Here is an 18,496-nt window from a genome sequence, read left to right on the forward strand (position 1 = left end):
TAAAATAGAACAACGTACTTAACTAGTATGGTATGTTGGTTGCACTACTCGATCCTCAATACAGAGACATACTCTGGCTATTTTTACTGTAACAGCCATGACTCCTCCTTGTCTTCAACATCATCATCACCATCTTCATAAGATTCATAAGCAAATTGTTTTGGAAGGAGATAATGTAAAACTACTTCATAAATAAGAGTACTGGGGACCATCTCCTCTCTTGGGAGATGTATTCTGTAATGGTAAAGTTTAGCCATGGCCAAGTTTAATATCAGGGGCAGTCTTACAAAGGGTGGTAAAACTTACAGCCACCTGTATGTATGTTTTAAAAGATACTAAAGGGCTTCCCTGGTGGCGCAGTGGTTGAGAGCCCGCCTGCCGATGCAGGGCACACGGGTTCGTGCCCCGGTCCGGGAAGATCCCACATGCCGCGTAGCTGCTGGGCCCGTGAGCCATGGCCTCTGAGCCTGCGCGTCCGGAGCCTGTGCTCCGCAATGGGAGGGACCACAACACTGAGAGGCCCGCGTACCGCCAAAAAAAAAAAAAATACTAAAAGGTATCCCAATCAAAAATATCTACAACTTGGGCTAGTTGTACTGACTAAGTATCCTTTGAATCTCAATGGCTTTTTAGGCTTCATTAATCCCTATTTTAAATTAATCAAGCCTAAAAAGCCCTTCTAATGTAAGACCTTTGAGTACAGGGTCCCCCAGGATTGAGCACAGAACTTGGCAGACAGCAGGGTCTCAATACACGTGCACACGTTGTGTACACGTGCACACAATGTGTTCACATGTGTACAGTGTGAATTAATTCTACGAGGGGTGTTACTTAAAAGTATTGGAAGTTTGTAAGATTATTCACAATGAGGTCAGGTAATGCTGAGAATCAGGACACAGGAGAGAAGTTTAGCACCAGTGCATAAGCCTGCAAAGATGAGCAGGGTACCAAAGGGAAGTTGAGGGGGGCAAATAAAACTTTTTCCACTTCTCCAGTGTTTTGCAGTCATCTCTCCCTACTTAAAGAAAGGAGGGCCAAAATGGCAGGCCATTTAATTATAAAATGGAATAATTATATTTACTTAACTACTTTAATCTCAGCCTATTAATCTGTTTTGTGTTTGCTTTTCATTACTATGGAAAGCCAGTAAGCTAATGAAGAAAATACTTCAGATATGGGAATATACTGTTTCTGTGATTATGCAGGAATAAATCAACACAGAATAGAAGGAAGTATTAGAGTGTACATAAACTAGTGACAAGCATCATGAATTCAGACTCTGGAGATATCTGCTTGGTGGCTTGGGAGGAATCTCAGTTGCCTTCACTTCTCTTGTTTGGAGAAGTCGTGAAAATACCAAAGGCCTCCTACCCTTAGAAATGACTCCCCACCTGATTTTATGAGAATTTTCCTTGAGCCTTTTTGTAGAGGCAGTGCAATTTTCTACACATTGACGAAAACTGTGGATTTAGGGTGAAGGGATCCAAAATATACCACTGCAAAGAGCTTTTTCTTTCTTCCTAAACTCCCCCTGTCTGCCTGAAAGTGTCTCCCCAAAGAATTCAACTGTCATAAATCTCCTCCCTGGGGGTTTCACACCAGACAGGACTGACTTCTATCACCAGAGACAAAGGGCACCAAGTAAGAAACTGCCCAAATAGACACTGTCACAAAACGATCATATCTCCCATCTCTTCTTCTATGGTCCCATTTATCTTTCCTGAAAGTCATTTGTTTTCCCAAAAGTGTCCTTCTCCCTGCCCTCTTTTCCCTATGAAGATGTCCCAATTTCTAACCATCTCCCCTTAAATCACATCTTTCTGTGATTTCCTGCATACATATGTGTATAAAAATTTGCCTCTTGTTTTTCTGTCAGAGTAATTTGCAGGCCACCAACCACTAAACCTAAGAGAAAAGATTTCCTCTTCCAGTAGGGGATTCATTATGACTAGATGCTTGGAACTAGACCTCCCTCAATATAGTAAGTTATAATGACTGACAATCTAGAGGCATGTAATATGATATCCTTAATGTCTTTTGTAAACTCGTTCATCAGCTGTGATCTTAGTTTCTCGATTATAGTATCATAAATGAAATCAATCTGTCATTTAATACAATACAATAATAATTTCTATGATATATTGTTTTTATATTTTCAAAAAGTCATGACTAAACATGCAAAAAATAAGTAAAAATATGAATAGTTAAATTGATTCATTTATAATTGAAATAAGCAATCACTATATTTAAGAATATACTTTAGATAACAATGTAATAGACAATCCAGAATAGACCTGGTGAAATCTATTATTGCAATTTGAGGAATTTGTCAGTATTCAATAAAGACTGGTACCTGGAGCTTTGTCTTCATCTCTTTTTTTTCTGTTGCGGAGCACAGGCTCCGGACGCACAGGCTCAGTGGCCATGGCTCACGGGCCCAGCCGCTCCACGGCATGTGGGATCTTCCCAGACCGGGGAACGAACCCGTGTCCCCTGCATCGGCAGGCGGACTCTCAACCACTGCGCCACCAGGGAAGCCCTGTCTTCCTCTCTTTTGAGACTCATTCTGTCATCATGAGTTAATGGCCACCTGGATAAATCATCTGCATAACCGAACTTTGACTTCTATGACCATTCTACTCTAGTCACTCAGGCAATGACTTACAGCTTGCTTAAATCATCCAGGAAACTTTACCTCTCAAATGTGAAACTTCATATTATTTTACTTTATTTTTTGGCATAAACTCTCTTCACCTAACTTAACCTCTCCATGGAATTTGACACTGGTGCCTATTCCCTCTTCTCTCCATTTTCAAAGTACCAGTTAACCCTATTTGTCCTCACCTTTGTGTTAGAGCTGATTTCTCTACCTTCTTCAATGACTGCTCTTCCCTTATTCCCTTGTTAAATGTCAAGGGTTCATTCTCAAGGCTTGTTTTCTCTCTCTGCATCACCGATCCAAATGAGCTTTTGGCCTGCACAGTGTTAATCCTCAGAGTGTTTTCAACAAAATTAACTATAGTTGCTGCCATAACAGGCCTCACAGCCTCCAGAGTGATGCTATGGCTGGGATACAGACCTTAGATTGGTCTTATCTTGTATTAAAAACTTAGAAACATGCTTAGCTAGTTTTGCCACAATTCCTTGCACCTGCCGGGCAGGCTGCTCATGAGTGGCAGCATTCTCATTCTGTATAGCAGGTATCACCACCAGCGTATTTCTTTGGGAAAATTTAATGGACCTAGGAAGTTTACATGACCATATGTGAGAATGTTCATGGTTTCTTGCTTTATATAAGCTTCTCTGTGATTTCCTAGATTATCTGACTGAAAAAAATGTGTATCTTTAACTTGAAAAAAACGTGTATCTTTATCTACTGATCTCACAGATGTGCTAAGACAGTTACCAATACTTAAAAACTCGGAGAGTTCTCAAAAGAGTCTAGACTCTTGGCTAAACTTTATGGTTATCAAAGGGGAAATGTGGGGGTGGGGGAGGGATAAATGAGGAGTCTGGGATTAACATATACACACCACTATATGTAAAATAGATCATCAACAAGGACCTACTGCATAGCACAGGGAACTCTACTCAATATTCTATAATAATCTATATGGGAAAAGAATCTGAAAAATAATGTATATATGTATAACTGAATCACTTAGCTGTACACCTGAAACTAACACAACATTGTAAATCAACTATACCCCAATATAAAATAAAAATTAAATTAAAAAAATCAAATGGTTTGCAATCCTCAGCCCTCCTTTCTACATTTGTGCATTTCCACAGGCAGCGACCTCTACAGTGGAGGGTAGATGCCCACTTGGACTGGCCATGTTTACCATGTGTCTCTTCTGCTTCACTCATTTCATGTGATGTTCCTGATCCCTGTAGGGTCTGGGCTTATGATATGCATAATACATACATCCACTACTTTAATCCAGCACCTACAGAGACACTGAACCTATATCTCCAAGGATAAAACCACCCGGGAGTTACACAGTTTTATGGACTGAATTATGCCCGTCCCTTCATCCCCCATCACCACCAAATTCATATGGTGCGGTCCTAATCTCCAGTGTGTCCATATTGGAGATTGTGCCTTTACAGAGGTAATTAAGGTTAAATAAGGTCATAATGGTGGGAGGAGGCTAGTCCAATACAACTGGGGTTTTTATCAGAAGAGAAACAGGCACTAAAGATCTCTGTCTTTCACTGCAAGAGAGCACAGAGAAAAGGCCATGTGAGGACACAGTGAGAAGGTGGCTGTCTGCAAGCCAGAAAAATGCCCTCATAAGAAAATGAATTTTCCAGCCCTGTAATCATGGACGTGTAGCCTCCAGAACTGTGAGAATACAAATGTCTGTTGTTTAAGCCACCCAGTCCATGGTACTTTGTTATGGCAGTCCGAGCAGAGTACTACATACGGACCAAACCCAAGTTCCTCTCGAAATGATGCCCCGCTTTTGTTCTGCAATGTCTTTGAGTAATACAGTTGGCTGCTGGAAGCCCTCCTCTTTTCTTTGGGGCCATTTCAATCTGCTGAGAAGATGAATTCAGCTATTCTCTATTGCCCATCACATTTTCTCCAGAAGTTGATCAAAGGGGAGCATATAACCTTCACTACAGCAACACGAACAATTCAAATCCATTGCCATACTAGCCAGCTGGGTACTTTGCCATTATATAAGTGCATTTTTCCCTGATATACCTTTTAGAAAGAATATCTAAGAAATATGAAAACACTGCTGATTTTTTTTTGCATTTAAGCTTTCTTATCAGTGAACTATTGTAAGCCCTATTATTTACCGATTTGCTAAAATGAACCAATCACTAATACATTTTATATTATTATTTTTTAAAAACCTTGACTAAGGTAGCTGGGAAACTAGAAGTACAGGAGTAAAAGACCTAACTCCTCACTCTTTTATATCCACTAAATGAGAGCATTAGGCTAAATGAGCATTTCTTAAAACATTATAGGAACATATTATCATTATAGAGAAAAGGTGGGGGAATCGATGAAAAAAACTTAAGGAGCAATGAATTAAATAAAGTTAAGCAGGTTTTATTTTAAACTGCAGGACTTCTCAGTACCTTTAGCTATTCTTGTCAATCCTACTTGGAATGGCTATCAGAATTAAGAAAATTTTATGAAACGTTATCCTTTATAAATTAACAGGACTTTCACAACTTTAATATCTAAGATTATGCATTTTAAAACAATAACATCTTGAATCACTTTCTGAATACACAATTTTAAAAGAGCTTGAGATTTAGCTATAATAAAAGAGAAAATCCTAAAACTCCTATAGTAGGATTTTCACTATAACCCTATTGCTGTTTAATACATAAAAGTGACCAAAGCGTTTTTGTATTCCTCAAATTACATAATTCTTTCAAAAACCTTCTACATACTTCTCAAAATCTGAATCTGAGACAATTTATTTCAGGTACAACACATCATTATTTGATCTAATTTAAAGATTAATGCCATTGTTATTTTGACAGTCTCTTTCACTTGACAAAGCACAGCTAATGAAGTAAAATTTTCCAAATGTTATTTTTTATGTTTACATGTTTATGTTAAATGTTTACGTTTTCATAGGCCTGGCATCTATTTGTTCATTTTAAGATAGTGTTTCAGTAGTTTTGGTGTATACATGAATCGCCTGGTTCAAGCTCAGATGGCTGGACACTGGGTTCGGCGAGTCTTAGATGGAGCTGATAATTTGCATGCCTGACAAGTTCCCCAGTGATGCTGCTGCTGCTGATCCCGGTACCACACTTTAAGAACTATGGCTTTTGCGGGTCCCAATTTATTAGTTGAATACCTGGGTTTTTCCGTTGGTCTGGGGTTCCTCAGCCCAGCTCCAATCTGGAGCCTGGAGAGCTGGTTATCCCAAATGCCTCCGAAGTCAGTCACCTTTGTATTGATTCCTGGCTTCTGCTGTCATAAATCTCGTTTCCCAAAGACCAACAGATTTTTTCCTCTCCTTTAATGTTTTCCACTGTCAGCTAACAATGAGTTGGTCATTAGTTTCAAAATGTGGCCCACACTTTGGATTTCTTTCCCTCTAATCACTCCTTCCTATTTTCCCACATAACTCGTTCCCTCTCTTACATAATATCCTTGCAGTATCTTGTCTCTTTTCCCAGTCTTATTTGTCTCTTTAGTCAACTGGATGCTATCGCTAGCCTATATGAATATATAGCCTATATTCATTCCTTTGTTCATTCACTCCACAAGCATTTGTTAAAAGCTCAATGTATCGTAAATATGATGAAAAGTTTGCATTCCTGAGCTTACACTGTAATGGGGGAGATACAAAATAAACATGTAAACAATAATTAGGAGTGATATGTACATTGAAGAAAATAATATAAGATAATGGGAAAGAAAGTGACTGGAAATGAAATGTACCTTAGCTACTCTGGAAACACTTCACTAAGAAGGTAACATTAAGCTGAAACAGAAATATGATGGAGGCAATAATGCAAGGAATGTAGAAAAGGGCATTCCAGGCAGAGGAGGCATCAATGTGAAAGCAGAAGTCCATCGTGTTTGAAGTTAGTGAGAGTCAGTGAGGGAAAACAGTTGAAGAATAGTTCAGGTGGGGGGTGGAGTGAGCAAAATTTTTCATAAGCCTTTTGTAACCACATGCTTCACACAGACACCTTGTGTACAGCCTAGGAGACTAGCGTATATACAGGATGAGAGCTGGCCGACAGGAGTTAAAACATCAACAGCATTTGAGTAAGGAGGAATTGACGACGAATATCAGAATTCACTGCCTAGCCTTTGGAGTTGGCTATATTAAAATGCACTATGAATTGTACACAGTTCTTATTTCAGAATGTGGACACATTAGGTCTTACCCTTTCGTCCCCTTCATAAATGTTGAATTAAAGAACTACTCTAGGTATTGATATACAGTAGCTCTGGAAATAGGCAATCCCTTCCTGCTTAAGAAATTAAAAATTCTGAGTGAAGAGGGGGCAAAATCAGGTCAGAAATATGTCTTACAACATTATTTCACAAAGACAATGTTGTCAAACAGCAGTGATTCTGATAAAATTTGCAGAACAATTCCCAGCAAAATAATAACAAGTATATGAAACACACCAACCTGTAAGCAATTTGAAATATGAAAGAGATTAGCTTAAAGCAAGAGTTGTATGCTTTCAAGAAACCCCTCAAGAAAAGCATCAAACTTATTTTACCTGATAATTAGAATTATGTTTTCATCTTTATGTCATTAGCCCCCAGGTAGATCTGAGAGCATCTGAATTGAAAGGAATTTATCAGCCAGGGTTCTTTTCAAGTAAGGAACAGAAGTCTATGTTTATAATTTTGCTTTGGCAGATATTAAAATTTGCCACCATGTAACCTGAAATTTGTTAAATGTTCTCAACAGCAATGCAATTTCTTTCAGTGTACAGAGCTAAAAGTCTTGTAAGCAAAAACACCTTAGTTTTCAAAATGTTCCAAAATAATTATTATATCAAAATAAAAAGTCCTTTGGTTTAATACTGTAAAACTCCTAGGATCTCATTTATAAAATTGCTTTATGCATTCCTCACCATCAAATATGCTGATGACATTACCTGTCTGCATCCACTGTCACATCATGAACCCCTCTCTGGATGACATCCCTGGAAGTCGCTGTGTCTGGTATTCGGTTCAGACTCCTAGTATACAGGTTGAGCCCTCCATCTGTCATGTACCTGAAAATAAATGCCTAATTAATCAACAGAAAATTAATTGACCTCAGCTGTATAATTTAACTTAATAAACAAACGGTGTGCAAAATTTTTAATAATTATGCAAATATGCTCTATTATAGTTTTTCTATATGAATATTCTACTCACCAGGAAGTATTAGAAAATCTTATTAGGAAATTAATCTTCCTTACTGCAACAAGTAACTAGCCAATTATAAGATCTTCCTTTTTCTCCGCTTTGTTATCAATATTTTGAACAGACTTAGAGATAATGTAACTCTTAGCAAAATAAGAGCAGGATTATTTCATTTTGTAAACACTATCTTTGAAGCATTGAAGGTCACAGGAGTAATCTTAAAATTAGATTAATTTATTTGATAAATAAAATATATACAGCAATTGACCACTATCATAAAATAATTACTAAGATGTATTAAATGTTTTAAGATGTTGTCAGGAACCGTTCTATATAGTTTACATGTAATAACATTACTATCCCCACATTAGTGATAAAGAAAATAAGTAAGCACGAAATGGTTAAGGACTTACACAAGGTCGCTCAACCAGTCCCAGCAGAATTGAGAATAAATCTAGAAAGTCAGCTTCAGAAACCATGACCTTAACCACCATGCACTGCTGTCTGAACTGAAGGACCACACGGCCTGCCCGTTTCCTGTCTCTGAGAACTACTTCCTTGCTATCACAGGACCACCATCTTCACACAGGGCTGGTAGACTCCCATAGTCATGTGACTATTTGATAATCCTTTCTTGGCAATCGGGGATTAGAACAGGTGTTAATCTCCTACCCCATGTGGGGCTAATCAAATGTTTCTTTCTTGAGAAATGGGATTAACAGATAGCTCATCAGTCTTTCTATGTGGAAAGAGTTTATGATAATGAAAACCCAGGAGCTTCGGGTATTTATCTTCACCAGATGCAGAGGCACAGAGAAAGCTGATCAGCAAAGTAGGAAGAATGACACAGGTGCACAAAAAGCACACTTGGCCATGTGGTTTCAGCTTCACAACTTCTCCTGGGGTTCTAGGAGATATCCTTGCTTCCTTGTAATAAGATCCCCAATTTGCTTAAACAAATTCGAGTTAATTTCACTATTTGGAATAAAAAATTTAATCATGACCATATTAAAGATCGACCAAATAGTTAAAACTACGATTATGAAGCTGGCTAATTGCTTACATGATTAGTAAATTCTGTCCTTATTAGTTGAAGGACCTTAAACAAATTTCTTAAACTGTGCCTCAATTTCTGCCTCAAAATGCGAAGAATAAAATTTACTGAAGATAGATATTATGGTAATTAAAGGAGAAATACATAAAGCTCTTAATATGAGAACCCTATAAATAATAGTGACTTGTTATTCACAAAGTCTCTCCCAACATATGTTTAAAAGGAAATATATGAATTTTATACACAAAACAAAAAGTCATGCTGTATTATCCTCATAAGGTACTCTACATGGTTAATTTTCCTGATAACCAAAGAATTTAATCCCACCAAAATTAGAACAAAAAAAGAGTACTTTGATTCCAAAATGTGCTGAAGACTGACATACTCTTTTAAATGGAATACTAGATATGACAACTTTTTTTGATAACTAATTCATGATTATGAGCATCAATTTCCTGTATCATATACAGTGATACTAAATGAGACAATTAAAGATTAAAGGATATTTGTCCTTCGTACTTTTTAATTTGTCAGCTGCCATATTGATGCTGTCAGTGTTCTATTGTTTACTCTTACTTCCAATTTCTTATCTTTTTTTTTTTTTTTTTTTTTTTGCGGTACGCGGGCCTCGCACTGCTGTGGCCTCTCCCTGCTGTGGCCTCTCCCATTGCGGAGCACAGGCTCCGGACGCGCAGGCTCAGCGGCCATGGCTCACGGGCCCAGCCGCTCCGCGGCATGTGGGATCTTCCCAGACTGGGGCACGAACCCGTGTCCCCTGCATCAGCAGGCGGACTCTCAAACCACTGCGCCACCAAGGAAGCCCACTTCTAAATATTTTTATTGCTTCTTTTCTTAAGGTGAAGTATATGAAATTCCTGATAAAGTGTTTAGTGAAAAACATTTTTCTCATTCACTCTCCTTTTGAATTTTTTTTAAAAATTTTTCTATTTTATTTTATTTTTGGCTGTGTTGGGTCTTCGTTGCTGTGCACAGGCTTTCTCTAGCTGCTGTGAGCGGGAGCTGCTATTTGTTGCGGTGTGCAGGCTTCTCATTGCGGTGCCTTCTCTTGTTGCAGAGCACGGGCTCTAGGCGCGTGGGCTTCAGTAGTTGTGGCTCATGGGCTCTAGAGCGCAGGCTCAGTAGTTGTGGCGCACGGGCTTAGTTGCTCCGCGGCATGTGGGATCTTTCTGGACCAGGGCTCGGACCCGTGTTCCCTGCATTGGCAGGCAGATTCTTAACCACTGCGCCACTAGGGAAGCCCTGAAACTGTGTTTTAAAAGTTTGGGGATGGCAGAAATGTTCTCTCCAGATAAGTGAGAGACTCCTTTTTAAAAAAACTATCAATATGCTTGATCCTAAACTTAACCTCAGGAGGAAGTTAAAACAATGTATACATGTTAAGTTTTACATCTTATTGGTCTGTCTTATTCATTGGTGTATCTCTAAACGTGTTTAGTGAAGTGTTTTGTATATAGTTTGGTACCAACAAATATAGTAAACATTTGTTCAGCTGAATTTAAAAGGCCTCCCCACTGCAGGAAGAAACCATGACAGCAGATCTCAGCACTTTAGCCATAATGGTGATGCATGTAAACAAGAAATAAGATGGAAGATGACTTCTATTAGAAACATAAGCTTTCAATTATTCAGTGCTTACAGAAGAGTAAGTTCTACAGACAAAGGTTAAATGCTTTGAAAACTAATTTTCCAAAGAAAAAAACAACTTTAAAATTTCAATGAATTAAGGAAAAAACCCAACTTTTTTAGGAAGCATTTCAAAGGATACTCATTTTCCTTTGACCCTGGGATTTTCCAGGTAATATCAAATAAGTTTACAACAGGTATTAATTGAACCAAAAATAGTCATCAGTGTCTATTTCCTCTGTTTACAGACACTGTCGCATTGGAATGTTGGTAGGGCATTTTCATAACAGAAAAGTTTGTTATTTGAAAAATATATATGGGCATCACACAAGCAAATTTCTCATTTAAATTTTTTTCTTGAAAATTCTTCCTTCTTTTCAGTTTTTCTGAAGCATTTAAAAATCTAAAATAACATGCATTTCATAGTTCCTCTAGAAAAAATTGCTACAATCCAGGAAATATAAATGTTAGGAGATCATTTTGAAGGAATAATGTAAAATTTAAAAAAAAAGATTTCCTAATAATGTTATACCTGAACTTCTAAACCATAAGCTAAGATGAGTTTAAGACGTAATAGTCACAGGATGATTGGTACAAACAAAAAGTTGCAAAGGAAATTTGTGAAGGTTACTGACAGAAAGTAAAATCTCTCAAACTATGGAAGTCTTAGGATAATTTTAGCCATGTTCAAATTCCATGAGCTATAAGATGATTCACATAAAAAACGCAATAGTCTCCCAGAGCATTTCTAACTCTTCCTCCCTTCCACTGCCATCTCTCGTCTTCCTTCTGTTGTAGAAAAACTGCATACTTTGGCACATTTTCTTTAGGTGTGTGTTTTCCATATTAATATTTCCAGGCCATAGTGCTCCACCCTGCGCTAGAATGAGATATTAAACTGCTTCCTGTGCACAGATGCGTGGATTTCCCATAACCACCTCAAATACAGCATAAACAGACCATATATTGCCTTTACCACTAAAGCTCGTGCTCCTTTTGTATATACTAATACAGTTATAGGGAAACACACCATCCGCCTAGTTAACAATCTAGGTAAGTGACTTTCTTCATGTCACTCACCACCCTCAATTACTACAGGATGGAGTCTGTTCAGACCTGTGAATCAACATCACTGTTCTCATCATGTCTGGAATTCACTGAAATAGGAAGAAACTATAAACATCTTCTTTTTGTATGCTATTCAATCTCATTTTCTCAATCAACATAAATACATACAATTCCACCTCCACAGCAACTCCATGCTTTTTCAAAAAAAGCTTCATATTTAAATACATCATATTTTTGCAAGAGTATAAAATGTAACAGTACACATTAAATAATTAAAAAATAATATCAGTTTTCATGTACCCATAACCTGGCTTCAGAAAGAGAACATTTCCAGTTTCTTCAGTGACCATATAGGCTCATTCCAGTCCTACATTTCTAAACCTCCCTTCTAGAGATATCTATTGCCCTGGATTTTGTGTTAAGCATTCCTTTACGGTTTAACCACATGGGCATATATTCCTAAAAATACACTGTTTAGCATCTCATGCATGTGAACTTCATATAAATTGAATCACACTGTATATATTCTTTTGTGACTTATTTCCTTCACTCTAAGTTACATTTTTGCAAATCATCTATCTCGATATGTATTATTGCATTTTTAATGTTAGTGTTACACAGCTTTGTTTTACAAGCACACTAGTCTATTTATCTGTTTGACTATTACAGACGTTTGAGCTGTTTTTAGATTTTTTGCTGTTACAAACAACTCTGCCATGAACATCTGTATATGCACATTTCTTTATGCTCACAGGCAAGAGCTTGTCAAAGGTCTCTATCTAGGAGAGGAATCATTGGGTCAAAAGGGATACATGCACATATTCAAACCCTACTAGTCAATGCCGAAGAGTTTTCAAAACATTTTCAGAATAAACTTCTACTTGTCTATGAATAAGAATTCTCGTGTTGGCTTTAATTTACAAGTTCCAGATTACCAAGCAGGTTGATCAAATTTTTACTTTGTTATAGGCCATTTATGTTTTGTCTGTGAAATGTCTGTTTATGACTTTTGCTCATTTTTCTATTGGATTCTATATTTAGTTTTATTTTTTTCTTTCCCCATTGATAGTATACCTTTATTAGTTGTACGTCTTGTATATGTTTGTGGCTTATGTGGGGTTTTATCCTGACATTTTTCTCTTACTTATTTTTATGTGAAATTAATTCTTCAGAATAAAAAGAAACTTGATCTAGATACCTTTCTAACCACACACGGTAAATGCTTCTGTTATTTTTGTGTAGTGTTTTAGAATGTGATAAATAGCTTTTTTGAGATTTTTGGACTCTGTTCCCATCTCCCACTTTTATCTGGACCTTCTCTATCTTCACTTTTATTGCTACATCCTGTTCAGTCTGCTTCTACTCCTGGAAGTTTTCCCTCAGTGTGGGGTCCTGTCCTGGAAGGGAGCTGTGGCTGGAGAGTTTAATGAATACATGGGGACAAGATTGCTCCTCTCCCTTCAGATGTGACCTTCAGCCCTTACTGTCTCTGGCTGGTCAAGTGGTCAAAACCTTCCCAGCTTCAGCTGCTATCTTCAGATAAGCCCTGTGTGTTTTCTAGTCGTTTCTCTTGGCTATTTTGTGGTTCTTCTGTTCTCAGTGTCATCAGACACCCCACTACTACCTTCTGTTTCTTCGTACACAGATGCTGATATCATTCTGCTCCTTTGGCTCTTGACTGTTTGTCCTTCACTGCTTATACCTGGGGTTTGAGGTGATACCTTGTCATCATCTTTTTTCCACAACGATCATGGTTTTTCCCTGTGGTTTTGCTATCTAGTTGTTTTGTCTATTTTTGTGGGTACTTGGAAAGATTCACCTATGCCCCTACCATAGCTTCCTAGAATTCCGTTTTTACATTCAATATCTTATATCAGAAACTGTATATAACAATTAGCTATTCGTTATGGCATGAAAACACAGGGCATCTAAAATGTGTGTGTGTGTTTTCAACCTCTAAGGAACTTTAGTTCAGCGCTTAGAACACAGATCATGAACACAGATAATATTAAGGATTGTCCCCTTGATCAAAGGTGCTAGCTAGCTAAGAAAACTATACTAATAATGAATGATTGCTGTGAAGCTCTGTTATGTTTGTTTGTAAAAATCAACTCCTAGGAGAGAAATGTAGGCAAGTAGACATGTAGACAACTTCACAGGGTCAGTATGTCAAGATGGTTAAGAGTGCAGACTGGAGCCAGACTGCTTTTAAGTTCAAGTCCAGCACTGCATGCATCAAGAAAGTCTGAATTCTCAGAATGCCAATGAACTAACTTTCTGAGTTCTACCTAAAGTTACTTAACCTACCCATGCCTCAGTTGTTTCATCTGTAAAATGGAGATAGTAATGATATGCTTATCTCTTACAGTTATGGTGACCTAGCACATAATAAGTGCTATATAAGTGTCGACTAACGTTACTGGCTATTTTTTCCATTAGCATTTCTACATTCACTAAAAATAACTCTCATATCTTGAATATGAAATGAATAGAAGCATTGTGATTAGGAATATGTGGTTTCCCATGTACATCCTTTTAACCCAACTCAAGTAACCCTGCCCTTCCCAATGTCTTGAACGCTTCAGTTATCACAAAGTTTCCTAAAGCAGAATTGTGGGAGCATCAGGGGATTAAAGCAGCATTAAAGTATCCACTTCCCTTTTAAAAAGTGTCATTCTCCAGAATTAAATCACTTTTGCGTTTGGGCCATTTAAAGCAGGATTTTAGGTTATATTCTTGGCCCAACTGTTTATCACTGTGACACCTGCAGATAACTTCAATTTCCACCCAATTAAAATATGTAACTTTTCCCCCAGTTTTCCAGGATGTTCCTTTTTTTTGCTTTACACATGGAGACTTTTTCAAAGAGATTCATTATAAGTAAGAAGACTTCCTCTGACTAATTCCTAATTACTGGCAGATTCACATTCCCAAGTGCTTAAAGTAATTTTTGGAAGAGAAGAAAGAGATAAGCCTTTGCATGCTTCAAGAAATCTCGAATTCTCAGAATGCCGATTAACTAATTTTCTGAGTTCTACCTGAAGTATGTGAAAAAAATGAAACTCGGGCTTCCCTGGTGGCGCAGTGGTTGAGAGTCCACCTGCCGATGCAGGGGACACGGGTTCGTGCCCCGGTCCGGGAAGATCCCACATGCCGCGGAGCGGCTGGGCCCGTGAGCCATGGCCGCTGAGCCTGCGCGTCCGGAGCCTGTGCTCCGCAATGGGAGAGAACACAAAAGTGAGAGGCCCGCGTACCACAACAACAACAAAAAAAATGAAACTCCTTTCCCATTTACTTCATGACATTCCTTCTTGCATGAGAAGAATATCCAAGATTAAACATCTTCATTCATTGCTTTGTCTTTTGAGCCTTTTTTGTCCCTTTAATCACTAAAACATACTTTAAAAAATTGGGAACAGACAGTTAACTTTGTGATTCAATTTTTTTCGTGAATTGTAGCACAGACTTTTCTATGCCCTTTTTTCTTAAAGAAAACATCAAATTAAAATTCCCCTGGGATATCTTCCTATCTTTTAACTTTAGGCTGACAAATCGGGCTGCATCCCACTGATGTTGACAATGGTACACTACATCTGCTGGTGAGCAATGAGGAAGTACAGCATATCCTGGGTGTCCTCCCCATAACACCCCAGTCACCCTTGAGCTGAGACCGGCGACACTGCCTGCTGACCACGTCTAGTCATGCTCCATCCAGGGGACAGAACTCTGAGTCATTCTTTAAATTTCAGTGTCCTGTACTCTATCATGGGAAAGAGAACATGTATAAGGCCAAGCAGGTAAACATCATCAGAGGAAGTTTTCAAATAGGATTTGTGTTATTTTTACTTAGTTTTTTTTTCTCTTCTTCTTCTGCTTTAGACACTGAGTATGAAAGACTCAACACAAAGCATGCAGACCACTAATGCGTTCTTACATGGACTCATTTGTGGGACTATTCAAGACCTCCTCTGAAAGGCCAACAGAGAACAAAACTGGAGAACAGACGTGAGAATCAGGTTTCCAGTGAGGCAGGAAACAAGTAGGAAGTACAAAGAATATACCAGTATCTTAAAAATCTCTCATTAGTTCTGCAGAGACTAGCCAGCTCTCATCAAACCAATTTCCTCTTCCTCCTGGGCACAAAGATGAACATTGGTTCCTGGCCTTGCTGTCAGTGAGATGGGGCTGCAGCAGTTCTGGGTAAGGAAATGTGGGTAGAAGTCATAACCCCCACTTCCAGACCTGGTACATATGAACTATTCTTACACCATGGTTCTTTCTCTCTTTTGTCATCGGTCTGTTGAAATCAACACCCAGGGTGACGTCGGCAGTCTGGTTGGATAATAGCAGAGTTACCTACCATCCATCTTAGTTCCCAACTGATGATCAGAAACACTAGGAGGGGTTTTATGTGAAGGAGGAATTAACTTCTTTGTGTTAAGTTACTGAGATTTTGAGATTTCTGTGTTACAGAAGTTAGTTGCCTAATACCGCTAGAGTCCTGGAAAATACAAAATGCTCCTGACTATAGGTATGCTGGTGAAATATACTACTATAAGCAGAACTCAGTTTTTTAAAAAATGACTTTCAAAAACCCCTTATCTAAGAATGTATATACATACACACGTACATACATATGTACACATATTACTATTCATTTATTGAATAAATGAGCAACTATAAAAATATAAAAACACTAACGTGAGTATATGTGGGCCAGTACTGTGTCTATATTGTTCACCACTGAACACACAGTGCCTAGAATGTTGCTTGGCACATAGGAAGAATGCAACAAATATTTTTGAACACATACATACATACACACATACATAATTCAGCTCATGATCTCTCTTCTCTATTCTTTTCCCAGGATTCTTCACACCTCTCATAATTTCTACTATCTCCTATATAAGATCATATCCTATGATTATTAGGTTATTAATCATTAGGTTAATAATTATTACTGATAAAAATGTAATTGTGATGATGATGATAATTTACTGAACACATATTGTGACAGGCTTTGTGCTAAGTGCAATTTTGTGGGTTATTTTCTTCATTCTTAACAATTTCATGAAGATTTTGCAATTTTATCCTTATTACGGAAAGGAATTTGGATACATTAAGCTCTCAAGGAGTTGGCAGATAGAAAATGGTAGAAAGAAACTTAATTTAGACACTCCAACTCCAGGGGCAACTCAACTGCTTCCTACCCTAATTAACAATAACCTGTCTCCCTAATTGTAGACCTTTAGAAACTCAGAGAAGGTGGCCACCAGGAATGAACTGGTGGGTATCAGGATATCAAAGCAGAGCTGTTAAGTCTGATCAAAAGTTTTTTTGTACTTTTTAAGGTCTTGTTCCCATTCAAACAAGCTTTTCATGACTGAAGTCAGCAAAGGTTACTTGTACAGAAGAATGATTTCAGAGACCAGTCCTCTCAGATGCATAAGGACAAAGAAGAGGTAAAAACCTGGACTCACATGAAAAATATAGATAAAGTTAGTTGGGAAGCTTTTCCTTTTATTATAGAGCCTAGGTTTTGAAGTCAGATGTATCTGAGTCCTAATGCAAGTCTAGTCTTTGCTTAGCTTTAATACAGTTGGGGCCAAGTGGGATCAGTTTCCTTATCTGTAAAACAGGTATAAAAATACTTACCTCATAAGGGTTGGTGGTGGGGAGGGGGTTAAATGAATTAATGTCCTTAAAGCGCTTAAAAAGAGTGAAGTAGGTAATAAATTTTCAACGTGTCAACTACAGTTATTAATAGAAGTAGTTTTAATTGAATATCCTATTTCCTCCATTGGGGCTCATCCTCAGATTGAACTAAATATTCCAAATTGCCAAGATGCTTTTGAGAGTTTCATAATCACAACTCTTTTTGGAATGTAACAGAAAACAGAAGGAAAGCAGGGGTTAACACAAAAAATCTGATGCCATCAAAAGAGAATAAATAGATTGAAATTTTCAGATCTAAAATGATTTTCTCTCAAGTTAGATTGGAGGTATATAATTGAAGAATGCTAGAAAATCTGTGTTCCTCAAAGCAGTTACAGGCAGCTTTGACAAGCCAAAAAAAAATCAAGCAGCTCAGCAAAACTCCTCCTATCTCCTTCCCACGTCCTTCACTACAAAATCTGTTATTTAAGAAGCATGTGAAAATCGCTCTGAAAAACACAGGGCACATGTGTTTCTCTGAACTAACAATAGAAAAAGTTAATGGATTATAATGAAAAGACTTTAGAGAAATTTTGGACATTTTACTGTTCATGAATGATTAGAAGAGAAGGCTGAAATACCCCCAAATAACCTTAGATTTCTCACATTTTCTAATGACTTTATTAACTAACCTATATCCCCTTCCTACAGCTACTGCATTGTAGTAGACCACCTCTCTTTACACAATTCTGTTAGAGACCGGGGCCCAGGGCCACTTACCCACTGTTGATGTCATCAGCTCTGAGACTTTTCCCAAGGATATCACCATCACTCATATATCCACCAACATCGACTTCAGAAGACATGTCCAGGTCACTGCTTGCTTTCTCACTCATGTCAATCTGTGACATGTTTCCCAGCCGAGAGACAGCAGCTCGACGGAGAGGCGTAGTGTACATGAACCTGGAGGGGTCTGTGTGGATGAAACGACTGGTACTGCTGCGAGGGTAGCCAGCACCCAGGGAAGGAGCATCTCCAGCCTGAAGTCTAGGACATGCCTGGCCCAACCTCCAGGTCATGGGAGTAGGTCGACCTGTCAAGTTGGGTATAGTCCTGCCATTCACTTCCGTCGTCACAGTGCTGTCAAATGTTGTCTCCAGGGTGCTGTCAAATAAAATAGAGAAATCACTATATTCTGTTCACCTGGG

At 38.1% G+C, this 18,496-nt stretch overlaps 1 protein-coding gene across 6 annotated transcripts in view; it reads right to left on the reverse strand.

The window, feature by feature from the left end:
* NAV3 (neuron navigator 3) overlaps positions 1-18,496 on the reverse strand; it is an 839,545-nt gene that overhangs the window by 134,624 nt on the left and 686,425 nt on the right. For all 6 annotated transcript variants that reach the window (XM_073788380.1, XM_073788379.1, XM_033866303.2 and 3 more), the window contains 2 exons: positions 18,069-18,452; positions 7,612-7,731 (listed from right to left, as the gene is read on the reverse strand). In XM_073788380.1, the coding sequence (XP_073644481.1) occupies positions 7,612-7,731; positions 18,069-18,452 (504 nt within the window). The remainder of the gene's footprint in view (positions 1-7,611; positions 7,732-18,068; positions 18,453-18,496) is intronic.

The sequence above is a fragment of the Tursiops truncatus genome, chromosome 11 (assembly GCF_011762595.2).
Source record: "Tursiops truncatus isolate mTurTru1 chromosome 11, mTurTru1.mat.Y, whole genome shotgun sequence".
NCBI classification, from domain to species: domain Eukaryota; kingdom Metazoa; phylum Chordata; class Mammalia; order Artiodactyla; family Delphinidae; genus Tursiops; species Tursiops truncatus.